Source organism: Coptis chinensis, chromosome 3 (genome assembly GCF_015680905.1).
Source record: "Coptis chinensis isolate HL-2020 chromosome 3, ASM1568090v1, whole genome shotgun sequence".
Lineage (NCBI taxonomy): Eukaryota > Viridiplantae > Streptophyta > Magnoliopsida > Ranunculales > Ranunculaceae > Coptis > Coptis chinensis.
Window position 1 is genome coordinate 88,207,193 of NC_141458.1, and position 27,248 is coordinate 88,234,440.

General features: G+C 35.4%; 4 protein-coding genes and 1 long non-coding RNA gene across 5 annotated transcripts; 3 read left to right on the top strand and 2 right to left on the bottom strand.

Annotated features, from left to right (window-relative positions):
* Positions 1–1,050: 1,050 nt before the first annotated feature.
* Positions 1,051–1,924, bottom strand: LOC147511440 (uncharacterized). The gene is made up of 2 exons (XM_086598460.1): positions 1,900–1,924; positions 1,051–1,757 (listed from the first exon to the last, which is right to left on the bottom strand). The coding sequence occupies exons 1-2, from the start codon at positions 1,922–1,924 to the stop codon at positions 1,051–1,053; spliced, it is 732 nt and encodes a 243-aa protein (XP_086454586.1).
* Positions 1,925–2,114: 190 nt separating this feature from the next.
* LOC147511441 (uncharacterized) lies at positions 2,115–7,827 on the top strand. Its single transcript, XR_015219379.1, has 3 exons — positions 2,115–2,914; positions 3,846–4,045; positions 4,821–7,827. It is a non-coding gene; the product is annotated as an uncharacterized LOC147511441 (long non-coding RNA).
* A 700-nt stretch (positions 7,828–8,527) lies between these two features.
* On the top strand, positions 8,528–14,001 carry LOC147511442 (uncharacterized). The gene is made up of 10 exons (XM_086598461.1): positions 8,528–8,575; positions 8,849–8,971; positions 9,059–9,350; positions 9,399–9,496; positions 9,653–9,766; positions 10,145–10,906; positions 11,438–11,536; positions 11,672–11,813; positions 12,238–12,541; positions 13,836–14,001. Exons 1-10 carry the CDS (start codon positions 8,528–8,530, stop codon positions 13,999–14,001), a joined length of 2,148 nt encoding a protein of 715 aa, XP_086454587.1.
* Positions 14,002–16,556: 2,555 nt separating this feature from the next.
* LOC147511443 (S-adenosyl-L-methionine-dependent methyltransferases superfamily protein) lies at positions 16,557–19,918 on the top strand. The gene is made up of 9 exons (XM_086603144.1): positions 16,557–16,743; positions 16,822–16,878; positions 16,957–17,054; positions 17,135–17,204; positions 17,336–17,384; positions 19,021–19,109; positions 19,202–19,249; positions 19,342–19,401; positions 19,565–19,918. Exons 1-9 carry the CDS (start codon positions 16,684–16,686, stop codon positions 19,676–19,678), a joined length of 645 nt encoding a protein of 214 aa, XP_086459270.1. The 5' UTR covers positions 16,557–16,683; the 3' UTR covers positions 19,679–19,918.
* A 912-nt stretch (positions 19,919–20,830) lies between these two features.
* LOC147511444 (uncharacterized) lies at positions 20,831–23,329 on the bottom strand. The gene is made up of 2 exons (XM_086603145.1): positions 23,193–23,329; positions 20,831–23,025 (listed from the first exon to the last, which is right to left on the bottom strand). The coding sequence occupies exon 2, from the start codon at positions 22,722–22,724 to the stop codon at positions 21,081–21,083; it is 1,644 nt and encodes a 547-aa protein (XP_086459271.1). The 5' UTR covers positions 22,725–23,025; positions 23,193–23,329; the 3' UTR covers positions 20,831–21,080.
* Positions 23,330–27,248: the final 3,919 nt, after the last annotated feature.

A 27,248-nucleotide genomic window follows, 5' to 3' on the forward strand; every position in this document is an offset into this window, starting at 1 on the left:
TTTTTTTTTTTTTGCTTTCACAGTGAGCAAGTGTAAAAGAAAGGAGAAAATGGGTTCGAGGCAGCTCAAGTCATCAAGTTTGTTTCAATATAATCTACCAGGGATTCATTGTCGTCCTCCGCTAAAGGGATTTTTCTAATCATATTGATTTAAAGTAATACTGCCAACAAATTTGCGAAGATGTAAGTCCAGTTTTATTTTATTATTAATGAAGTTCAAAACTGAAATTGCAACATGGATTTGCACACATTGTCCGTCATCACCATCATTATTATCACGAATTACATGATCATTAGATCACCACTAAATGCAATTTTAATTCTAACCACCTATCTCTTTTCCAAGACAAACTCCATACCTTATAGTGTAGAGGTGAATAAATTGTTAATGGGCTATGACATCCTCTGTGCACTTACTAGAGAGTGTGTCAATGGTCCACAATTCACACAAATACTGGACATAGTGGTTGTTGATAGTTTTGTCTTATATATCATTTGCCTATATTTATAGGATTGATTTTCATTATTCATTGAGTAGATAACAATAGTCGGTTGTCATCATGTTAGATACAAAGGCATATATGTGTATAGACATATGGTTCACGGTTTGCTTCATTCTTACACGTGGTGTACTGCTTAGGCTTCACGCTGTCTTAATATATAAAATAAAAATAATATTGACGTGGACTGCTTAACTATTACGCTGTTAAATTAAAATAGAAAGTACCTACTGTTTATAAGGTAGAACTGGAATACCAAATCGATATTAGTAAAAACTTCCGGAATGTATGAAATTTGTAACGAGAGTTTCGGATATTTTGAACAAGATTTCCTTTTACTCTCTGTGGATTTGTTATTAGGCCCACTAACTTCTTTATGGAAAACTATTAGGCCCATCAAGAATACAGAGAAATGTCAAGTGAATAAAGATGTGTAATTCTGTTTAGATGTGAATAAATTTGATTATTTCATTACATTTGATGAACCAAGAAACAATAAAAACAACAGAAAATGTAAAAGAAACTAATTAACGTAGAAAGAACTCAATAAATCAACCAGAAGAAGGATAGTGACCAAAATCCGACCGTGAAGTCCCTGGTGGAAAACCTGACACACTACCACTTTGATCAAAATTTTCTGGTGGGAACAAATAACATGCATGCTGATTTTCTGAAAGGCCTAGAAACAGAGAAAATGAAGGAGAAGTGGAAGAAGAAGAAACGAAAGGAGAAGCCATTGAAGATGATGAACAAAAGATTTGATGTAATGAACTAGGGGGTTGTGTATGAAAATCACTATAACCCCCATATAACTGTGTATACTCCATATAATTTCTCATAGCATTAATATCAGGCCTTTGAAGCTGCTGTTGATGAAAAGATGGAGGTTGAAAGAACAAAGAATGATTTAAGGAAACTGGTGAATGGGGTGTTAGAGAATCAGGAATGGAGATTTGGGTTGGCTGTGACATAGGTAGAGATGGTTGGAGTTGAACATTTTCAGGAAAGTTGAGTTTTGCTCTGCTACCTCTGAATCTAAGAGCAGCTTCATCATATGCTCTTGCTGCTGCTTCAGCTATATCAAATGTACCTAACCATACTCTTGCAGCTTTGTGAGGGTCTCTTATTTTTGCTGCCCATTTGCCCCATGGTCTTTGCCTCACTCCTCTGTATTTTCTCCTTCTCTCTCCTCCTCTTCCTAAGGAACGATTCTCTTCATGAGGAACAGTTTGAGTTGCTGAAGTGGTGATTATTGTAGCTGTACTTTGGTATGTATTGTAAAAGAACAATAAATTAGATTATAAAAAGAAAACCAAATATTGTTCTGAAAATACAAAATGTCAATTCTGCTAAGGTTCATATAAAGAAACAATAATAGTCTTTGGTGCAAGATAATATACAAACTTTAAAATCATCATGGCGCATTAGTTCCACTAAACAATAAGTACATTGCTCGCAACTAAACATGAAATTCCCATGGTACACATTAGTTCAACTTAACCCTGAGTGAAAATGGTGCAAACCCGCAAATTATAGTATATGGCAAGTAAGTAACTCCAAATCTCCTTCAAAGTTTTTAATTCTATTTTCGAATATATTTGTGAGAAATGTGAATGTTTGCCTCCCTAGAATCCAATGGTAACAAGTAACATCTCCTACGAACCTTACCAACTATATACTTCCTCACTGAACTTCGCCAATAGCTAGGTACTGAACTGTCTGTAACTATTTATTGAGTTACGCCAGTTTTGTAAAGTTACTCGCCTATCTTTTTCCCATAATTAAACAGACTTGCTAAAAGTTAACTAGGGATTAGGTCGGTCGTTCAATACGTCCAAGGCGAAATTTGGCTCTATATGTGAAGCTTTTCGACACTAAGCGCCTTTAATTCACACCAAACATGGTATGTAACCATGATCCAGAATTTAAGGATATATGAGATATGTTCACTCTAACCAAATTTGTTTTTAAGCGCCGAAGGGTGAAGTGGACAAAGTGCTTAAGCACCTGCACCTCCTTGCTGCATATGGTACAGTATACGTATATCCAAAAAAACCTTCAGAAGAAATGGTGTATGCTTCAAAGGAGAAAAATACTAATAGATCAATATTTTGCACACAAAGTTCGAACTCTATTCCTTTTTCATTCTACAAAACACGATTTTTTCATACAATCTTTAAGAAAACTATTGTGACTATTGAAAACATGTTAGAAGAAACAGTTGGTAAATTAGTCTCCAAATGATATGAAATTGTTCCTAGGCATGACAACCAGGTATAGGGATTATCTCATCAGTGGTAGCCCACATTCTCTCTTACATGGTAACACTCATTTCCCCTCAAAGGATGTGGGCACTTGCATTTGAAACTACAATTCATCCTCAGTGAATAAGAGCGCAAGCGGATTCGAACCATGGTATGATTCTACAATTTGATTCATCTGTTCATTTAATTGTGTGGATTAAGTCGGAAAAAAAATTAAAGCTAGGTGAAAAGAATTGTATGAAATTTTGCTCTAGAGAATCTATCTTGATCAATCATTTATTAGTTTTTCACAATGAATCTACTAAAAATATGACTCAAATAATCAATCATTTATTGGTTTTTGGCACTTTGATTAGTTATTATATTATGTTATTATAAATCACAACTTCACTACTAGAGGGAGTCGGCATTGAAAAAGAAACGGGAGGAGCTTCTCATTAACAATAAAAGGTACCCAAAAGCAACTACATGCGGGAGTGTTTTTTAAGTTCTTATATGATTTTTTACTGTAGCATTTTGGAAGTTATATTCTCTATTACATGTTGATCCTCTAATTTATTGCAAGCAATAAAGACTGGACCCTAGATTTCCTTTACGTACTACGAACCCTAAACTAATAATCTACGTACAGATATTTTAAATTTAGTGATGTAATACTCTCCTATAAGTAATGGATATGATGCCATGTGATGGTACTACATTCTAAAATTAAGACTCTGAAGTGTTCAAGTCCTACAACGCATTAAGGTCATAGAAATTGTGTTGATGTACTTTTGGAATTCATGCCTTCTATTTAGTAATATTTCTTCTTTATTCTCTTTTTGTGTCTGTTCATTTATGTGAGGGGATGTTATATCTACTTTAGTTTTTATTTGTGATTAAAGACTACATTTAATATTTTTTTCCCCAATTTTTATTTTTCAAAGTTTACTGGGATTCTCTAATGCATCAACGTGACTATACAGACTACTGATTTATCATAACCGTGTTGACATTACCTTATATACTTATCATTTTTTTTTTAATATTTCGGTGCATTTACTGCTGTTCTCTTTTGTTGCTGAATCCGTCATATTGAGTAGTTGAGAATGCGGATATGATGCATGCGGCACTACAGGGCATTCAATGATTACATTAGCGCCAATGGGAGTGACATCCGCAAGTGCCAATTCTACCTGGTATGAATAATGACCGGGTGCCAAAATGGTTGAGAAAAATTGAAGCAGAGGATGACCAACAGAGGCTTTTGAAGCAAACATCCATTGATATCTTCAATTTTCAGGTACCTCATTAAATAAAAGTTTGGTTTTCTTTTTAATCTATCATATTTTTTGTTTTAATTATCAATTTTATGTTGTAGTTTTATGTCTCTCTTGATATCTCATGGTAATAAATGTTGTAGTTTTATCTTCTCTATAGGTGTTGTATTACTTCTTTTCCTTCTTTTTGATTTTCATTGTTTTTTCCCTTTTGGTTTGATAAGTCACTAAGTTAGAAGAATCGATCGATATTAATGAAACTATGGACTTGGATTTCGCTGTTGAGGTTTATAGAACTCTTAATCCCAAGGTTCTTTTAGCTGTTCACAAATTCTTATGCCCGGAGTACTCTTGCTTTATGCTGTCTAATTGGGCAAGACATAAGAAATTGGGGTTTGAGATAAATCAAGACCCGAGTCTAAAAATTGAAACACACAAGCGCCAGATTGGTTCATCATTAACACACTGAGTCTCATATCTAGGGTGCAAGACCCATATGCTAACATTGTTCTACATGGAACTAAACAAAGTTGCAGCGTTAAGACTTTTAGTTCTATTAATGACCCTTCTAGATATACCATAGTGAATAAAAGGCCCAACTAAAGTTCTTCTTAAAAGGATCCCCAAGCTAACCTTTGGGGAGTCGCACAACTTTTCTAAATGAAGTTCAACAAAGGGATTATCCAGCTCATCGCTCTTATTTCTATTTGGATTTCTAGCAAGGTAAGTATGATTAATGTAACCCCGCCTCTCTCCTCTTACGCTCTCTCACTAATTTCACTTTATTTTCTTCCCTAGATTCAGAATGCTTGCCCTCTGTCTGCAATGAGTCTGAAGTCCTTGGGAGACAAAGTCATCAGGGAACAACATTTTACAACGCGAGATTTCATCGAAGCAGTAAATCTGTGCTTTGAGTTCTATTACCATTTCTCTTCACCAACGTTACGCTTCAACATTTCAGTTTTAAATCTCATATTGAGGAACATGTAGTCTATGCATAAACTTAGACTGCAATAGAAGTTATTTTCTTAGGCTTAAATATATAATATTTCAAATCTATGTTAGGTATTTCCTTCAACAATATGGGATCGTCTTTTGATAGTGAGAAGAAGTGCAAAATGAGATGGTAGCTTGCTGCTATAACATGGAGGTTTGATGGAATTCCACAACTGTTCTTTCTCTTGGTTGCAATTGATAAATTTCTATATATTTCTCTTTTGTTGATGTTTTCTTATGGTAATATATATTTTATTTGGTGGACGTCTGTTTTGTGTGTGTTATATGCATCACATTTTGAAACTTCTACATGTAGAATGCACTAAGGTCTCAGGACACAAAGATGCTACAGTCAGGTCAGCTACTATAGAATTCAGCATAATTCATATATGCCGAAAATTTGAAAAAAAAAATATTACCCAAGGAACTCTTTTCAAACCAGGTAAGTTCCTTTTTTATCCCTTAATTGATTTATGCGTGTTACGTGGTGTTAGTCTATTTTAATTTTCATGTTTCTGTATTCCATTTTTATTTTGTGTTTCTTTGGGCTTAAGTTAAAGTTTTTAGTCTATCCTTTTCCTTTTGACGTGCGTTGGTCAGTCTAGGTAGCTATGGTGATCCTCCAATCTCAATTACAAGATGATGTCAATCAGTCCGTTGGCAAATATTATAAACTGCAATGGTCAAACACCATGCATCCTTAAAAGGGACCATGTATAGGTATGCAAAACCAGCATATAAGGGAAAAACACTATGGATTTCCACTACAGTACGTATTAGGTTAGTCATGAGAACTTCATAGCAAAGACATCTAATTGTAATGTATACAGACTAGGTAAAAAGTGCAGTAAGATACCGAGAACAATACATTCCGACAGTATTATTTGGAATCTCACTATGAGGCTTTTGTACTTTACTTCTTAGTTTATTGTTGTTTCATCGTTGTTAGTCCTCATTTTCTATTAGACTGACATAGTTCCTAAATTTTATTACCAAAGCAATTCTAAGTAGGTGAGAGGACTAATCTCTATTAAACAGTCGTAGCAAGAGGTTGAATAGAGAGACCACCACATTTGATCTATCATTACCATTTTTTTTTTGGATGATTAATTATGGGACATTTCACATTTTCACTCTATATGAAGTCCGCAAGTGGACTTAGTTTGAATATGTATGAAGTTTAGCCCTTTTCTTTAAATGTAATTTATAATTCATCAGTTTCTTTGAACATTTATATTTATAAAAAATTTAACTTTTAGATTCCGATGATGAGCCTGTGATGAGTTTGGCATTTACTCTGCTTTGCTTAGTTCAAATGACTTCGGTGTATATGAATATGGTGTGGATAGAATTTAGGTGTGTGCATTTTCACCATGGTTTGGAACTGATGAATCTAATGACATACACTTTGATACTTAGGATTGATAATTTAATAATCCAATTACAGATATAGTTGGGTCAGACGTGCTGAAAGGTAAGTATTGCGATTTTTATGTAAAAGTTAAATGTTTGTATCACTTCTGTTTCATTTTTGTGAAGTCATGATTTGATCCTAGAAATTTGTTATATGGTTCAGTCCAAGGTAGAATTTTCATGATATAGGCTATGTAATTGAGTTAAACTTATATTTTACCTTATTTGTCTCTGTTATGCATAAAATTTTGTGGGGTTGCAGGGCGTTAATCATATACATTTTGTGAGAATTGAAGAAAAATTAAAACACTAAGAGCAACTAAATTTTTGGGGTCTGACTTGCCACTTCCCTTATGATTTCCCTTTTAAATATCACTACCATAAGATTAGCAGACGACTTTGACTTCATTGTTGATTATATCCTTGAATTACGAAAATTCATCTACTATCAATCTTCAGATGAACCAGAAGTGCTTTTGTGATGTCTTGATGCTTTTAGAACTTTGAACATTTTGGTTAAGGCTAAAATTGTTGTTGCTATGTCTGTTTAGAATCATCTACACAGTTTAAGGAAGATTTGACATTTTGTGAGAACTGAAGAAAAATTAAAACACTAAGAGCACCTAAATTTTTGGGGCCCGACTTGCCTCTTCCCCTATGATTTCCCTTTTAAATATCGTTACCATAAGATTAGCAGATGACTCTGTCTTCATTAGCAGACGACTTTGTCTTCATTGTTGATTATATCCTTGAATTACGAAAATTCATCTACTATCAATCTTCAAATGAACTAGAAGTGCTTCTTTGATGTCTTGTTGTCTTTAGAACTTTGAACATTTTGGTTAAGGCTAAAATTGTTGTTGCTGTGTCTGTTTAGAATCATCTACGCAGTTTAAGGAAGATTTGACAACATCCAATGTGGTTGAGAAGTCTAGGTGACCTGAAGCTATGTCTGGAAACCATCAAAGAGGAAAGCGAAAAAGTCACGAGATAAAGGGCACAAATCTACGGCTGGATTTGACAATAACGCTCATAATAACATTCAAAGAAAAGGAGATTCTGGATTTGATCTTAGTGCTCTTTCTGAGGAAAAATGGGGGCCCATTTCTGTCTACGTATTGTATTATGAAAGTTTAAAAAAGAAAGACAAGTCCCTGGTTGCAAAAGTAAGAACTTGGTGCTATATCTCCATTTACCATTCAGGAACTTTATCGTGCTTCCTTGCCACTTATTGATACCATTTGGTTTTCCTATATTTGTATATAGATTGAGTTGAAGATGACACATAATATGTTTTTTAGGCTCAAAACATTGATGCTTATAATGATTGTAAATTGGGATAAGCTCATAAAACTTATGTATGCAGGTTTTACCCCTTATAAATTACTACGCCCACTTTTTTTGTCGCACTAAATCACTGTCACAAAGTGTTTTAAAGCTAATTTAACATGGAAGAAGAGATGCTAAGTGTATTAGTTTCATAATATGTTATACGAGTTGTTATTTATGTTTGAGTTCCCAACTTAATTGATAGTTTCAATTTCTATCAATTTGTGCTGCCTGCATTCATCTTTGTAGAAAGTTGTATTCTGCTTTCTCTGTATAGGGCGCGACCTATGCCTCAGGCTTTTGAGATGTCTAGTAGCTAGAGCGCGACCTGCGCCCTTCTCTAGCCTAAACAGGGCGCGATCCGCGCCCCGTGTTTCTCAAACCACCGAATTATGTTGTTTCCTATTTTGTAAACTCTATATAAACAATTGTAATCTCTTTTAGAATTCAATCAAGTAAATATACACTGAATTGAATTGAATCATCTGGTTCTACATGGTATCGGAGCCAAACCATTGAAATCCGCTGCATTGAATCCTTGAATCTTAAACCCATTATTGAATCCTTGAATCTTAAACCTCTCTCACAAAGTATTTTTTTTTTTTTTCAATTCAATAACCTAAATCGCTTTTTCTGCAATGGCTGAATCTGACAACAATTCTTCAAGCGTCATTCATCACCACTACACCACACAAGACAACTCAGCGTTCCCAAAAACTGTTCCATTAGATGAGTCTAACTATACCATCTGAGCTCCTTTTATGCGGATGCGGATTGGAGCAAGGGGAAAGCTTGGTTATTTGACTGGCGCAAAGGTTGAACCGCTTATAAATTTGTCCGAATATGAAGTTTAGGCAACATATAATGAAAAGGTAAAAAGCTGGCTTATTGATTCTATGGAGATTTCTCTTATGAACCGTTATATTCGTCTTCCTACTGCAAAAGATATTTGGGAGGCTGTGGAGAAGACCTTCTATGATGACTCTGATGAAACTCGAATTTTTGAATTGAATACGAAGTGTTTTGAAGCGAAGTAGAATGGGAGACTTATTCCTTCTTATTACAACGAATTGGTGGCTATGTTCCAGGAGGTTGATCAGAGGGTGACCTCCCATAATAACAGTGTTGAAGCTATAGTCCATAAAACGTCCACGATGTCCAAAATGTGTGTTCATATGTTTTTACGTGGCCTAGATCAGGAGTATGATCAGGTGCGTGGAGAGATCCTTCGGAAAGAACCTAAATTTTCCTTGGAACAAAGCTATGCTTACATTCGTAAGGTATAATCTGAGAAACAGGCTATGGGGCGCTTTGTATCAATTGAATCCTTTGTCTTGGCTGTTCATAGCAAGACAACTCCTCCAATTTTTTCTGGTCCTCCACGCCATCCTAAAGGTAAATCAAATCTTTGGGCAGATAAAAAGTGCGGTGTTTGTGGAGATTTGGGTCATAGCAAGGAGAGATGTTATGAAGTGATTGGTTATCCTGATTGGTGGGACTTCTCGAAGAGGCCACGAAAGAATTTAAGCAAGCCCGCCATTGCTAATGTTGTGAATGGAGACAATGCTTCGATTAGTGTCGCGCAATCAGGTATGAATGGTAAGGTTATTTCGAATAATACATGGATAATTGATTCAGGTGCATCTGACCATATGACAAATGACTCTAACCTTGTGAAAAGTCTTAGACCTTCACCTCAGACCGTTGTTTCTACTGTTGATGGTACTCCAACTCCAGTTAGCGTAGAAGGGTCTATTAAGTTATCTAAAACCCTCACTCTTGAATCTATCTTAGTTGTTCCATCCCTTGCTTATAATCTATTGTCTATTTGTCAAATTATCCTCGCACTTGCATGTACTATGACATTCTATCCATCTTTCTGTGTTTTTCAGGACATTCTGACTCGACAGATTCTTGGTTATGGTGTTAGAAAGGGGAAACTGTACTACCTGGACTTGACAGAAACTGGAGAGAAACAAAAGAATTTTCTGGGGCAAGCTAATCAGGTTAATAGGGCCGAGAATACAAAAGAAGTGGTGTAGTTATGGCATCTTAGGTTAGGTCATCTATCTTTTAATTATTTGAAGAGGTTGCAACCTCAGTTATTTTCAGTTGTTAGTAAGTCTAAGTTTCATTGTGACATTTGTGAACTGGCCAAGAGCCACCGTATTTCATATTCACCAACTATTAATAGATGTCATGTTCCTTTTATGAAAATTCATTCTGATGTTTGGGGTCCTGCTAAAGTTTCTTCATTTTCTGGAGCTAGATATTATGTGACTTTTATTGATGATTGCACTCGAATGACGTGGGTGTCGTTACTGAAAAACAAAAGTGATGTATATGGGATGTTTACTGATTTTTACAAAATGGTGGCGACGCAGTATCAACAATTGATCAGGGTCTTTCAGTCTGATAATGGTGGAGAATTTGTGAATGGCCTCATGTCTGGATTTTGCCGGTTAATTGGAATTCGTCATCAAACCTCCAATTCTGGTACCCCCCAACAAAATGGTGTAGCCGAACGAAAGAACATGCAGTTGTTGGAGGTTGTTCGTGCTTCCTTGTTTGGCATGAATGTATCTCGATCCTATTGGGGTGAAGCAGTGAAATCAGCAGCCTATGTTATCAACCATACTCCCTCACGGGTAATTGAGTTCCAGAATCCTTATCAGAAACTCCATACACTTTTGTCCATCCCATCTATGCCTAACTTGGAGCCTCGGGTGTTTGGATGTACAACTTATGTTCATATCCCACAACCAGAACGAAGTAAACTTGATCCTCGTGTGAAGAAGTGTATTTTTGTGGGTTATGTTGAGTTTCAGAAGGGGTATAGGTGTTATGATCCGATTAATTCCAAGATGTATATATCTCTTGATGTCTCATTCCATGAATCAGACCCGTATTACTCAGGGAGAGTTTCCCAGTCTTCCCTTCAGGGGGAGAGTGGCGGTGAAGGGAATCCTGATGTCTTTGGAGAATTGGAACACTTGGATGAACGATTTGAAGTTCCTGAAGCAAAAATTGATCCTGTAACAGTAGAGACAGAAGCATATGATCCGGATGTATCTGAAACTGTAGTACACGACATTTCGCCTTCTACATCAATAACTGAAGATCTCGATCAGAATGCTTTGCCTCAGGTACCTCTTATAACCTTTAATGGGTCTGTTGGGGTAGAAACTCTTGAACCTAGACAATCACAAAAAGCTAGTAAGGGAGTTCCTAAGAAACAATATGAACCAGACATCAAAGCCAATGCTAAATACCCTATAGCTAACTCCATGTCTAACCATAGCCTTTCTGAAACCCATGCACTTGTCATAAATCAATTGTTTACTGTATCTATTCCTAGTAACGTGCAGGATGCTTTGAAAGATTCAAAATGGAAAAAAGCAATGAATAAAGAATTGGAAGCTCTTCAAAAGAATGTAACATGGGAGGTAGTTGATATGCCTGTTGGAATGAAGACTGTTAGATGTCGTTGGGTGTTTACCGTGAAGCTTAATGCAGATGGAACTATTGATAGATATAAGGCGAGATTGGTTGCCAAGGGATACACACAGCGTTATGGAATTGATTACGAGGAGACTTTCGCGACCAGAAAATCAATCTGATCGAGGATTTTTTAATTTCACTTGCAAACAAATAGAGATTGGCCCTTGCACCACCAGCTTGATGTGAAGAATGCATTCCTGAATGGGAACTTGGAGGACGAACTATACATGGATATGCCTCCAGGTGTGAAGAACCATCCCAAAGATGTTGGGAAGGTGTGTAAACTGAAGAAGGCTTTGTATGGCCTGAAACAGTCTCCAAGAGCTTTGTTTGGAAGACTTACACAGTCAATGAAAGTTTTTGGGTACAAATAGAGCAATTCTGACCATACCTTGTTTATCAAACACAAGGATGGTAAGATTACAGCTCTAATTGTGTATGTTAATGATATGATTGTTACAGGAGATGATCCGAAGGAAATAAATGAATTGCAGAAGTATTTGTTGAAGGAATTTGAAATGAAGGATCTAGGACAACTGAAGTATTTTCTGGGTATTTAAGTTGCAAGGTCTAAAAAGGGGATTTCACTCTCACAGAGGAAGTATGTCCTTGATTTGCTTGCTGAAACCGAGATGTTGGATTGCAAATCGATAGAGACACTCATTGAGATGAATCACGGACTTGCCATTCATTCTGACCAAGTTCCTACTGATAAAAGCAGGTATCAGCGTCGTGTAGGAAGGTTAATCTATCTATCTCATACTAGACCTGATATTGGCTTATGATGTGAGTGTGGTTAGTCAATTTATGCATTGTCCTAGTGAAGAACATATGGATGCAGTCTTTCGTATCCTGAAGTATTTGAAAAAAGCACCTGGCAAATGTTTACTATTTGGAAAGTATGATGCATTGGATATTGTTGGATACACAGATGCAGATTAGGCTGGTGATAAAACTGATAGACGGTCTACATCAGGATATTTCGCTTTTGTCAGTGGAAATCTTGTCACTTGGCGTAGTAAGAAGCAGAAAGTTGTTGCCAGATCGAGTGCAGAAGCTGAATTTCGAGGTATGGCACAGGGAGTATGTGAATTGTTATGGATTCATATTGTCTTAATGGAATTGGGCTTCGAACTTCAAAGGCCTATGGATTTACATTATGATAATAAAGCCACCATTCAAATTGCACATAATCCAGTTCAGCATGATAGGACAAAGCATGTGGAGGTTGATCATCATTTTATTAAAGAAAATCTTGATAGGAAGGTTATTCGTTTTCCGTTTGTAACCTCTGAGGAGCAATTAGCTGATGTTCTTACCAAAGGTGTATCCCACAAGGTGTTTGACAGCCCAGTTGACAAGTTGGGCATGATTGACATCTATGCACCAACTTGAGGGGGAGTGTAGAAAGCTGTATTCTGCTTTCTATGTATAGGGTGCGACCTGCGCTCAAATATAGTGTGTATAGGGTGCGACCTACGCCTCAGGCTTTCGAGATGTCCAATAGCAAGAGCGCGACCCGCGCCCTTCTCTAGCCTAAACAGGGCGCGACCCGCGCCCCGTGTTTCTCAAACCACCGAATTGTGTTGTTTCCTATTTTGTAAACTCTATATAAACAATTGTAATCTCTTTTAGAATTCAATCAAGTAAATATACACTGAATTGAATTGAATCCTCTGGTTCTACAATCTTATCGTTGTACAATTACGTGCAATAGGCTTAAAAAAGCCACAATTTACAGATTTGACTGGGAGTGATGAGTAGTGGTCCTGTTTTTTCACTTCTTTTCTTCTATGTTTATTTATATTAATTAATGTGAATTTGAAGGATCAGTGATTTATTTGGAAAAGTTTACCGTTAAACTCATGAGGTCTTACTATCCTGTGAATAACAAAAACAAGATTGTGTTCGAAAAGTATACGCTCATGAACAATTAATAGCATTTGAGCGAATGACTCTTGGTAGGAGCAGTGATTAGTAACCATAACTTTTTTTACATTATTTTCTATGGGTTTTCTCAAGAATTCTTAACTGAATCTTTTCATGGTTTTTGATATACCTGATTTTAATTCCTCTTTCTCTCTATTTGTGTAGGGGAATCTGAACAAATGAAATAAATAAATAAAACAAAACACACCTAAAATATACTTCGCAAATTTGCAATCTTGAAACTTTGACCTAAATTGATTTTGAACTTCGTTTCAACTTCCAAACTCCATCTACAAAAAATCTCAAAATTCATAAGAAGTTGAATTGCCCTCATTTTCGGTTCTTAAGTATTTCAGGATATTTGTTTAAATATTTTCAGCTAAGAAGTAAGAACATTCCTTTTTCACTTTTTTTATACCAACATTGTTACAGACTTTCAGTTGATTTAAAATAGAGGATGAGATAAAAGTGCAAATGTTGGGCACCTGGGATTTACTTTTAAAAAATAATAATAATAAAATTAAAAAAAATTAATAACGATAGTTCCCCCCTTATTTTATAGTATTAGTCCGATTAGGCGACAGATCAAAAGGTAAAAAAGTAAAAATCAGATGTATGTATTTGTACTTTTGTAACCTTCTTAAGGTACTCTTTGAATGGATTGAGCCAACCTTGGATCACAATGCAAAACGAGACTGCAACTCCTACAAGGGATTTTGATGAGTTTGCAGTCAATGTGAAAGAGGGTCTTGAAGTACAATGTCTAGAAGATTATGAACAGATTTTCGGGTTGCCTTTTGTCGATGATTAGAGTGCAACAATCATATTTTCTCCTTGCTTCAGTCTTTACTTCCTTACCATTTCTGCTCTGAAGAGAAAGCTTTCTTTGTCCACAATTGCAACTCAACCAAGTAAATTTTTGTAGGTGCAACTTCCTTCTCCTTTTCCACCAGTATATATGTTAATAATATAAAGGTGTAGTAATTAGAAATGGTATTTCTTTGAACCTCTTGGTCGATTAATGATAAAGGATCATTCATTTTGCTTTTACCAAGCATTTAAAACTCAATAGCCCCATGGCTGTAACATTATTTCTAATCTTCTAGGGGATTATAAATAGTATTTTTTCCTTCTAATTACTACACCTCTATACTTGAATGGATATATAGAATTCATTTATAATCCTTTGACACAAGTGGCAACAGTCAAAAGTAGTATCCTATTAAGAGTCAGAAAGTTGTCTTATAAAGGACCTACTATGGTTACTAATACATTTCATGCCACGTTGATTTTGTTTCATGAGCTTGGTTTTTAGTTATTACATTAAAAGAAGTTTTTGAATAATTTTTTCTCATTTATGTTGGTTTTTTCAAGTAAAGATCAGTTGTGATGGCACTACTTTCTTTCTGGGAGAGACAACACCAACCTGTGATTATGGATAACTCAAGCATCAAAATACCTAGGAGTTGTGAGAATATTCTTTTTCCCTACAGTTTTCTTTTTTAAATAAATTTAACTAGGGACTAGGGCGACCCCAACCTGATAGTTGAAACTATTACAACCCCTAAATAGATTTTATAATTTTGTAGGAATTGACCAAGAACACATGAGTAGATAGCTCAAAGGCTTCAAAATAACTATTAAGTACCTCATCTATGGATGGACTATGGCCCATATAGCAAAACTAACTAACCAACTGTCAAACATGGTTTGTTATTATTCCATTTGTAGGAGATGTGATTTTTTTTTACTATTATAAATTAAAAGTGAAACTCTTTTCGTTGCAAAATCTCCAAGTGGATGAGAGCGTAATGTATTTGATATGATGCAGCTTATTGGAATACCCTTAGACGATAATGGGTCGACAACAATATTCACCAGAATCAGATTCTATTGGAGAAATATTGTCTTATGGGAGTGACAAACAATGGTAGTTATTAACTAGATGGAAAAATATGCAAACTTATAATGTCTAAACATTTTATCTCTAAAACATAGAGGGTAGCAAACATGGCAGTGTACAGTGCAGCAAAACATCCTTAGTAGCTGATAATATTAATGATATTTTAGAGGAAGGAAAGACCATTATGACTTCATATATAGGTTAGAGGTTGCAGGTAAAGAATACTGCATATTTACGTAGTTATAGGCTTATAGCAACCTTTTTGTTCTTTAGCTAGATCAAACTTTTGTATAGAAAAGTGTTACACTTCTCTTTTTAAGACGTTTTAAGTCTAACATCTATGGATTCTTATTTTCTCTTATTAGTACAAATATAATGCTTACCTACCTATTAAGATACATGTTGTGTTCTCATTCAGTCGTTACTACTTGGTGTGTTGCTATCATTGCTACAAAATTATTATTGTGTTTGTTCACTAGGTATATTTCTTACCCATGAGTGCATGACACAAGTTGTAATTGATGCAACTCTTTTAATGGCTTACTTAAAATGTTTAGTATGAATGGCTTTTTAATTAGCATCCATGGTTATAATCGATTTTGGGTTACCACTTATCGATTATAAGTGTTTTATCAAGTCAATGATTTATAACGTGTAAAAACAAATCAAATATTTTTAAAAAGCGTGTAAAGTAGGCCTCTACACACGTGTATCACTAAATTAGTTAATGGAAAGTTTTTATTCCTCAAGAGATCATGTATTATTGGTTGCAAGGAAATAGGAAATGTATTATCCGTATATTGCACATTATGAAACATTTTATGTTTCTTTTTATGATGAAGAAATTGGGTTATATTTTGTCATGAGAAACTCTAATTGATCTAATTGATCACTCATAATCTTAGCATGACATTGCATGGACCAAATATATACCCTTTTACCATTCTGTATGATTACCATTGTTGGTTATGTAATTATATAAAACTTGGGTTTCTTTGTTGCCCACCCACCATAACTTTAAGACCAATTACCCAAAAATCATGTGTGATAAGTAATAATTTGATCCTTTTAATATTTAAATTAAATAACTATTTAAATAAAAATAATCCTCTTCTATTATAAATGTAGTAAGCCCGGCCAAAGCCGGGCAAAGTGGCTAGTAATGATATAAAGATTACAGATATACACTAGCCTATTGAGATTCCGGAATGTTGGAGCAACACCATAAGCACTAAACTCGGTCTTGGGCAAAATCCATAACGCAATATGGGTTCAGAGAAGCGTCTAAGTTTTCTTGTAAAATTGACATTTTTGTGCCTACATGGTAATATCCCCAACTCCCTCTCTCAGAGAAAACGAGATCAAAGTTGGACAAAATTCTTCAACCGTTAATCCTTTTCCGAAAAAGTGTCGAAATATTCCGGAATTTTTTTGAAATACTGGTCTAAATTTCGGTTTCTCATCCGAAACCAGTGTCGGAATCTTGAATATTCCCCCCTCAGCTTCTTCACAAAATTAGGGCTCTCTCTATAACTAACAAAACTAACTAGATATATTTACACGCACACCACTCCTCGTACTTATTCCAATATGAAGCTAAAGCAGTTAGAAAGCTACCTCGGAAATCTAGACCAGTTCACTGATCCCAAGGTTTTAAACTCCCTACTCTCTCTCTCTGTATATATACACACACAAGTGCTTCTTTTTATATGGTTTATAATGCTGCAGGTGGAACTTGAACAATACCCAACCGGCCCTCACATTGCTTCTCGAATGCTCTTCTCGGTAAATAAACTATAAAACTTCACATAAAACACGTGATTAATTTTTTACAGTTTCAATTGGTTTACTCATATTTTGAAGGCGGAAAACTCATTTGGAGATGTGAGTGGAAAAGTGGTAGCAGACTTTGGTTGTGGTTGTGGTACACTCGGCATTGCAGCTGCATTGCTAGATGCAGAGTGAGTACTTTTTTTTCTTTCGTTTTTTATGTTATTGTTGTGTAATGTGGAAAACTCGTGTTGGTGATTGTTTGTGACAGATATGCTATTGGCATTGATGTTGATTCTGATTCTCTTGAGCTTGCTTCTCAGAATGCAGAGGATCTTGAGGTAGTTTATACTTGTCTGACAATCTTTACATTTTTAGTTCGCGTTTAGTTTTATCCAGTTTGTTCTGTTTTGGGGTGTCAGATATATTTGAACTGACATGTTGTATTGAAATTTATTGATTGTTTTGGCAGGTGGACATGGAACTAATCCAATGTGATATCAACAATTTAGAATGGAAAGGTAATATTTTATCTATTATATTTTTGTTTTTTGTTTTTTTTGCTTTGAGATTAATTGTCATTTTGTTATAGAATTCTGGAGATGGGATGTCATGTTACTTCCTAGTTACTGTTACAAATGTAGAAAAACTTGCATGTTACTAAATATTTTTCTTTCCCTTTGTATCTTGTTATGGTTTATAGTTTGCCAAGCATGTTTATGAAACTCGTGCTGCCATTTGAACTAATCCTAATTGGAGGTATCTTCTGTGTGGACTTCATTAGTTGCTTGGGACGTCTAAACCACAGGTTTTCTGCAAGGGCTACTTGTATTTGGAGGGTTTATAACTTTTTCTTTTACGTAAAAGATAGACTATGAATAAGTGTTTTGATGAGTTGGAATTACAAAGGACATTATAATACTACACAGACAATTTTTTTTCCCCTTTTCTTTCGTGTAGATCCTAGAGAGAGATAGAAAAACCTTTGGATGTTTACCCTTCTTCTAATCGCTTGCAGAAGGCTAAAGTTGCATATTCTGCTCCTGTCCATCCACACTGGTGTAGATTTTAACGCAGTGTTTTGAACTGTCAGTTAAAAAAATTGGATAGTGACTTTGGATGGCGTGGAATCAAAGGTAGTTTGAGCTATTCAGATAACTTCTGGGTTCAATCTAGACACCATTAGGGTTGACTTTCAGTTAAAGCAGTAAGACGACATCCAGGGGATTCTGAGACATTTGAGTCTTTTGAGTAAGAGTTATTTCCCCTTCCCCTCCAATTCAAAGAGTCCGCAGAGTGATACTTTCACCTGTATGCTATGCTGCTTTTCTTCATCTTGTTTCTTCTTGTTGCGTCTGGCACTTACAGTTCATAAACTTCTTTTTTTCTCTCCATTTTAATATAACAGTTGATTAAAATACCTGTACAACATCACTATAAACCCCTTGAATGTTTGAATCTTTACTATCCTTATTGTAACTATCTTGTGCTCTTTTTGGGACACATTAACAAAATACCATTACAGATGGAATACCATTACTATCCAGAATGACTTTACTATCCTCATTATAATTATCTCGTGTGTTCTTTGGGACACATTAAGAAAATACCAATACTGATGGAGATAGAGCACCTGTAGCTTGAGGAATGCATAAACTCTCTTAATAAACAAGAATCCCCTCCTATAAGTATCTGCTGGTGAGCTCTTGACGACACTTTACCTTGCCATTTTTTTACTGGACAAACTCACAAAAGTAACACCATATTGTATTGATCAAAGAGATCTTGTTTATGCGATCACTTGAGTTACTTTATCATTATATGGGTATCTGTATCTCATGATGTCTGTGGAGTGTGTGTTTTCTTATGGTAATATGGTAACTGTGTTTTGGTGAAATTTGGTAAAAACCCCAGATCATTTACCATGAAATGGCGTTGTGACATACAAAAATACAGTCTCATCAAAATAAACATCCTCATTTTAAGTATTTATTGCCTGCAGAGTTAAATCTTACACAACATATTTCATTGATTTAGTTAGGCTACTATAACCCACTACACGCCCGATAATATTTCTGATTGCACATGTGGGGGCTGACATAGCATAATATACAAAATTTTGCTTTTCATGCATTGTTATGATGTTATCCGATGCAGGTCAGATAGTTGATACTGTTGTAATGAATCCTCCCTTTGGCACCAGGAAAAAGGGGGCCGACTTGGATTTTCTCAAAATGGGATTGAAGGTAAGAACAAAATTATTTTCTTGATGCCTCTTTGGAATATCTTATATATCTAGTTTTTGTAACCATGTTTGCCTCTATAATTTGTTTTTCAGGTTGCCTCTCAAGCGGTGTATTCTTTTCATAAGACCTCAACAAGAGATGTAAGCTTTTACTCATGCTAATATGTAGAACCTGTATAAATGAAGTATTATTCACCAAATGATCTGCAATTTGCTGGTTTTTGTGGTTATAGCATGTGAAAAGGACAGCGTTACGGAATTTCAATGTTAGAAGCGCTGAGGTGTTATGTGAGGTATGAAACTACAATGTTTTATGTTGTTATCTCTTATCCGCTGAACAGGATATACACCTCATATCCTGTGTAGATTAATGCGCTAGTTAATGTTATATGATTCTCTTTATGTTAATGGTGCATGCTAGAGATATCTCACTTGATTTCATTGTTATATTTTCAGCTAAGGTTCGATGTGCCCCAACTTTACAAGTTTCATAAGAAGAAAGAGGTTGATATTGCTGTTGATTTATGGCGATTTGTTCCCCAGAAGAATCAAGAGAGGGTGGCAAAGTGACAAGGACTAAATCACTAAATGACAGGGTAGATACATAATACCGGAAATGTATAATAGACGGATAGATACAAAGAACAAAAACTTTGTACTTTTTAAGTGCCTGTATTTTTTTGCTCTTAATTTTTAGAATTTCAGGGAGAAAATGGTGGTTATTCAATTGTAAATGTGTATCGTATACATGGTCACAAATTCGGAATTCGTTCTTAATTCGGCAAGGATGAAATCGTTAATTCGTACAAATTCGTTTAAAAATTCAGAAAAATCATAAATAATTAAAACATAAAATAGTATGCAGTGTGTGTGATTGTGAATCATGTCAAGGTACTTTGAGCATATATCAAATTCAAAATTTGCAAATATATATGTAAAGTTTTGTTATATCCTACAAATATTTGCAATTTAGAAAATAAAATATTAAAATAAATGAATCAAAGTCTATCCATCATCAAAAAAAAAAAAAAAAAAAAAAATTTAAATCACTAAAAATGGGTAAACATTGAGAATTAGAAGACTTCCTGTTTATTCGTTTAGAAATTCGGTAACCAGTCAATCCAAGACTTTTTACGTTTTTTTTAAAAAATCAAAATTTTTTATGACTATGATCATATATCCCCTAAAATGCTACATTCTTCCGTTGATTCTCGACCTATTTGTCTAATTCTTGTTAATAATCACCCAAACAAAATCCAAATGAATGAGTAGGAGATTTTAGACCTAAACTTCGAGTAATAGATTAACAAATATTAGACCCTTATCTATCCATTAGACCCTCGGTCGGTAGGTCATCAAAAGAACCTACTATAGGATTTGGAAGTTCCAAGTACTATTGGGCTATTGGCAATATGGGATAGAACACTTCTCCAGGGAAGGTGGCTTTTTGGATAAAATTAGTCACGCTGATACAGAGAACACGATGTAGATTGTAGAGTTTAATCTTCTACAACAAATAATTAACCATGGCATAGATTGGAAATCAAAATTATATATACCGATCTTTGAATTTCTAGGAATGATTACTTTGACTATAACTTCACTATCTACTAACTAGATGACGTTAGTCTGTTAGGTATCGATCACTGACATGTTCTGCAACAGAATCAGCTAATAAGTATCTTTTACATTTTTAACTTTCACTTCTCTCTGATACAGATAAAACAAAAGAACTTTTCAACTCAAATACAAGTGAACAACAATTATATTTCTTACATTTTTTTTTTAACTATATCAAGTATTACTAAGCCCTGATTCTGTTCCTTCTTTTGGCTGTAATACCTCCCGTCTTCATTGTTCTTCAACCTTTTAGCCCCCCTTTGAAATGAAATCTAACTTCTTACTCTATCTACTACGGAAAATAGACCTACTGAAGTTTCATCACTGATTGTTGGCCTCCCCTGCAGTAGCATTACTCAGGTAGTTCGCACATATTCTTCCTCTCATCCAAAAACTTGGCAATTTCCTTGTTCTTAAGAAATGCCAGCACAAATGGGTTCGTGGCAGTATGCACTATCCCATGATATACTTCTTCGTCCAGTTTCTCACTATCTTTTATTTTCATTGTTAAGGTAACCTGTCCTTTTGTAACATGCAATACCCTAACACTTACTTCTTCACCGACCTGCAACGAGGATCCCCCCAACACATTCACAGTGACTTCATCAGATTCCTCCGATATGGGCAAGAACCCTTCCTCCCCTTCAGGAAGAGATAGAAAAGCTCCAACTCTAGTTAGGTTTTTTACAGTGCCAACGAGTTCCTGGCCCTTGACAAACTTTGAGCTCTTTTTCTGGGAATTGATTGCTTTCTTTCTTTCAGGTCTTTGGTTGTTGCCACTACCATCAAAAGAAGAACCTTTCACCTGATGCAGGTCACCAGAGTCATTGCTGTCTCGCAAAGTTAGAGAAATCCGTCCAGGCTTGAAACTTACTTCCAGTACTCTCACTTTCACCTCTTGTCCAATGGACAGAATATCTTTAACATCTGTAACAAAGCTATCACTTATATTTGAAATATGTATCAGACCTTCCGTGAAAGCTCCGATGTCCACGAAAGCACCAAACCGCTGGATTGATCGTACTTTCCCAGTAAAAGTTGCTCCTGGAACCAGTTCCTCATTTTCCACAGGGGGCATCACACTCTTCCTCATATTTCCGGAGTCTTCAAAGGATTCCTTGGATATTGGCAGGAATCTTTCCTCCCTTTTGGGAAGAGATACAACTTCTCCACCTCTACTTGAGTTTTCCACAGTTCTTTTAAGTTCCCGCCCCTTGACAAACTTCACGCTCTTCTGCTCGGAACTGATTGCTTCCTTTCTTGCAGGTCTTTGTTTGTTGCCACTATTATCAGCAGAAGAATCTTTCATCTGCTGCAGGTCATTAGAGTCATTGCTGCCTCTCATAGTCAGTGAAATCCGCCCAGACTCAACACTTACTTCCACTACTCTAACTTTGACCTCTTGCCCAATGGACACAATATCTTTAGCAGCTGTCACAAAGCTATCACTTAAGTTAGAAATATGTATCAGACCTTCTGTGAAAGCTCCAATGTCCACAAAAGCACCAAAATGCTGGACTGATCGTACTTTCCCTATAAAAGTTGCTCCTGGAACTAGTTCCTCATTTTTCACAGGAGGCATTACACTCTTCCTAAGAGGTCTTCGTCGATTGGACTTAACATTCTGTTTGGTATGAGCATCAGATGTCACTGATGGTGTTTCACTTATAACAACATCGGATAAATCTTCAAAGATTTCACTAGTGTCTTCACTAGAAACAGCAGAAACTTCCTTCACTGCTATTTCGGTTCCATTGGTTGCCAAGAAAGGGATTCTTGACTTTCGCTGCACTTGTACAGCAGACCATCTTCTGTATGTAGAAACTAATCTAACTGAAGCTGAGCGTGGCAAGAGAAAATTTTGGAAGGACAATGCATGATCTTTAAAACTCCCACTATAATTGTGTTCTGCAACTCGTTCATTTGTCTTTGCTACACATATAGTTCCAGGAAAGCACGTAATATTGCCTACACAAAAAGGAACTACAGGTCCCATTTTCACATGTTTCACATACTTTTTAGGATCTACAAAGAACAAACAATTATGAAGGAAAAGCAAGATTCACAGTAAGCAGTATACATAAATTTAGAACCTCGCCAACTTTCCTGGCTATGTGAGTACACCAGTGCATGTGATTTATCGATATAGGAATGGGGAAAACTTCGGAATATATGTTTCTTTTCGAATTCTCAAACATTTTCTTGAAATTCCATACCACTAGAAAGGCAAGAGTACTCATTTTTCAATCATTTCTTCAAGACTCCTAAACTTAAAACCCAAGCAGGTATACCTGAAACTGTTTAATAAACAATTAAAGAAAAAAAAAATTAGGGAAAAAAAAACAAAAACACTTTGATGAAAAAAATAACATAGTATTATATTATTACTGTATTATGATTTACACATACACGCAGAAAAATTACGATCCCAATAGTTGAGTCAGTAAATTTGAAAAAGTAATACCTGTTGATATGTGAAAACCCCTGTGATCAAAAGTATCAAACAAAGAAGACAGAAATATAGAAACCCCACTGTGAGTCTGTGATCAAAAGCTTTTTCAAGGGCTTAAACCTTTAAACCCTCTTGGACCTGGACACATTTTTATAAAATAGTTTTTATGGCCCAAATGATTCAGCCCAAAAACATGTAAAAAAGCTACATCATCTTCGCCAACAAGGTAACAATAGAGCTCCTTACTATTTCCTTGGCTTAACATTTTGCACTAGCATTTGACCTCAAGGCATGGTAAATTGGTGATGCACTGATGCATGCAGAACTGCAGCATGCAGAACTGCATTCGATCATATGCCGTGTTGTGTTTGTGCGTGCATGTGTCATGTGTATGTGTGTCAACTGTCAAGTTCAAGTAGTAAATTGACAACATTGATTTTAGGCCACAGTCCACAGTCCACAGACCTGGGCTTTTAATTTAATCCCAAAATTTGGTGTAATGGGCTTTGTCTGCTCCAAAATTCAGAGCGAGTGCGAGAGAAACTAACGAAGATATCCTCCATTCTGAATTTCAGCCCTGTCCTTCTGGATTGGAGGGTAGGCACACGTCAAATACTTAAATCTCGTTATTATTATTATTATTTATTTTTATTATTTTTTATGTCATTTTACTTTGCGTGTTTTGCTAGTGTTTACCATTTTTGCTGATTTGAGATCCTTATTGATTCATCTAAATGCTTTCATACAGTATTGAATACTGATTATGCTGAATATTTTGTTAGCTTCAACTACTTTTAAGAGGAATATCAGTAAATTTATTTGTCGATCATTCTTTGTAAAACCCTTCAATGGCATTGTCCAAGTATGTATATCACTACTAACAGTATAACTAAAAAGAATGTGCAAAATAAACACTATACAGCTTTAAGATATTACTAGCTTATAGGTCCGTGCATACGCACCTGCTCTTTTGAAAATATTTAGATTTTTTTTAGAAAATTGGGACTACCGTTTTAGTCGCTAACCCGTTTTAATTTTTTAACAAATTGTTTTAAATGAAGTTTTAATTAAATTTTATAAAACCTATTTTTTCAATTGGAAGAGAGATCCTGTTTTAATAGGAGAATAATTTATGTTTTAATTAGATATGTTAGATTTTCTCTTTTCAATAGGGAATGAATTCCCATTTTAATAGAAAAATAATTCCCACTTTAATTAGAAGTGTTAGAATTTATTTTAATAGGAGAAAAATTCCCGTTATAATAATAAATGAATTCCCGTTGTTAAAAAAAATCTAGTTTTTCAAATAGGAGAGAAATTCCCATTTTAATAGAAAATGACATGTAATTTTAATAGAGCTCGAAAAATACCTTTGTGGGAGCTTTAATATTAAGATATAGATAGTTAGGGTTAACGAGTCTTAACACACACAGTTGATGAGCCAATTAAGATTTCCTCCCAAACTACAAAAAAAATATATAATTGGATTGACCGTGTTTTTTGTGTGTATTTGGGGGGGGGGGGACCCTAATTTCCCATCTAATGGAATGTGGGGGGTAATACTCGTTAACCCTTATAATTATCACTTATTAGAATACAATATTTTTTTCGGTAGAATTGAGTAGATTAACTTAATTGTGCAGTAAACTAAGCTTCTTGACTCAATTTAGTTTTTCTATTTTGAAGTTGATTAGATTTAGTTTTTCTATTTTGATGTTGATTAGTTGATTAAGATAGACTTAGTCCACCTTTATACAACATTTGATTCGCAAGTTCTGTTCAAAAATTGATTCTCACTTCAAAATTTTGCCAATACATTTGCATGGTTAGTAAGATGAATAAATTAAAGTTTGTATAGGTCTATTCCTCTAACTTAACCATATATATGTGTGTAATATATGATGATACCCACAATATATTTTGCTCAATGTTATGCTCTAATTGATCTTTTTAATCTGATCAATTCTTCGCTAATAATTTTTCTATAAGGTATTTTGTATTAACTATTGAGCAAAAGATAGGGTTACAAGAATAGTTATAAATGACCAGTGTCATTAGATTTGGGGGCACTACAGTGCAAATCCCCTCAAGACATATTAAGAAGTAGAGTTAGGGTATTCGAGGGAATAAAGTCTACTCAGAGATCCCACCATTGTTTAGCTCCTTTAGGTAGTGATGCACCTTTCATTGCACTTGGTGGATTCAATAAAATTATTAAAATAGCTCTAAAAGAGTGTTTGGGTTTATTGTTGTTGCATATGTTTCTTTATATACTTTCTCTATATCATGGACCAAAATATGGCCGATATATCCGATATATATCGGTATTTTGGTACACCGATATCGATATTTTTGATATATATCTACCGAATATATAATTCTTTTTTTTTTATATATATCGGAATTTCTGATATGAAATTTTATATCGCCGATATAATCGATATTTCCGATATAATCGATACATATCGGTTGACTTTTTGACCATTTTAAAATATAAATCCGATATTTCCAATATATTTCCGATATATCTTATATTTCCGATATTTTAAATAGTTTGGACTGATTACCAAAAAAATAGATATATCCGAAATATTAGATATATATCGGTTTTTGGGTACACCGATATATTCATCGATATCGATATTTTGGACCTTGCTCTATATTATATTGTACTTAGTACTTACATATAAGTAATAGTCTGGCTATGCAATAACCGGCTATTGGGATGGGAACCCAGTAACCCTGCAAAATTTGTTACCACATGTCCCCGGCCTCACCAACAACAACTTAACTTTGTTTTCCTTTTCTTTATTTTTTTCAATTTTCAATTTTGAAGACCCATCAAAACCAACGGAGGCTAATACCCCAGACCAAGAAAAAAGCCTTGATCTCTCTTCCACCGGTCTTCTTAAAACCCCATGATTGATATTAAACGGCGATAATCGGTATTAGATTGTTTGTCATTCATTTTATTTGAAGAGAATGGAATTGTGGGTGCCTCCATAAGAAAAGAGATTATTGATTTGAAGAGAATGCAATAATCTCCATGATGGAAGCTTTACTACATAGAGATCCATATTAATAATACATTCAGCTAGCATTCACTCAACTTAACAACACTGGGGAACTTTAGTGAGCGATTGGGTGTAACTTAGTGTAGTTCTACTCTTATGATCTAGTGCTACTGGAGAAGCGTCCTCACCCCGAGTGAATCCTCTCTCGTGGAGCTCTCTGTTTAAAACAGGCACAAGTGATTCAAGAGCATGTACTGTTCCTCTCAAAGCATTTTCACCGATCTTTTAAGACGGTGGTTTTTCCTCGGAATGATTATCTTGTGGGGTACTTCCTTGAATGCAGACTCTCCTTCCCGATGGTCAAAGAGGTACTTACAAAAAACTGGAAATTGAAGGGTGGGTTTGAGATAACCACTGACAAACTGACAAAGACCTGTTTTACTTCAAATTCTCTTGTGCTGAAGATCGGTCTAAAGTCTTGGAAGATGGGCCAGTTTTCATAGCTGAAAGAATATTCATTCTAAAGCCTTGGAATGTTGAGGTAGAAGCAGTCAGGAATAAGGTGAGTACAATTCCAATTTGGGTAAAACTAAATCAGGTGTCGAAAGAGCTTTGGACTTTGGATGGTCTCTCTTATGTTGCAAGCTTGGTGGGAGTTCCCATGTTCATGGATGAGGCTACAACCAAAAAGAAAAGGTTATCTTTTGCCCGAGTATGTGTGGAAATACCAGTGAGTTTCAAGTTTCCTGATACGGTGAAGCTAAAAGTACAAGGGAGGAAAATGGTCATTGGTGTTGAATATACATGGAAACCAAGCTCTTGTGAGAAGTGTGAAAATTTTGGGCATCCAACGGTTAAATGTTCTAGTGGTATAGGTCCTTCAAGGACTATGAGAAACCAAATTTGGAGGAGAACTCAAGGCAACGGAGCAAGGAGTGTCAATACTGCAGAGCCACAAGGTTCCAGTGAAATTTCACAGGTACAGGGACCTCAGTCAGAAGTGGTGGTGCCAATAGTAGAATCCAGGCCACCACATGAGGACAGTGAAAATGCA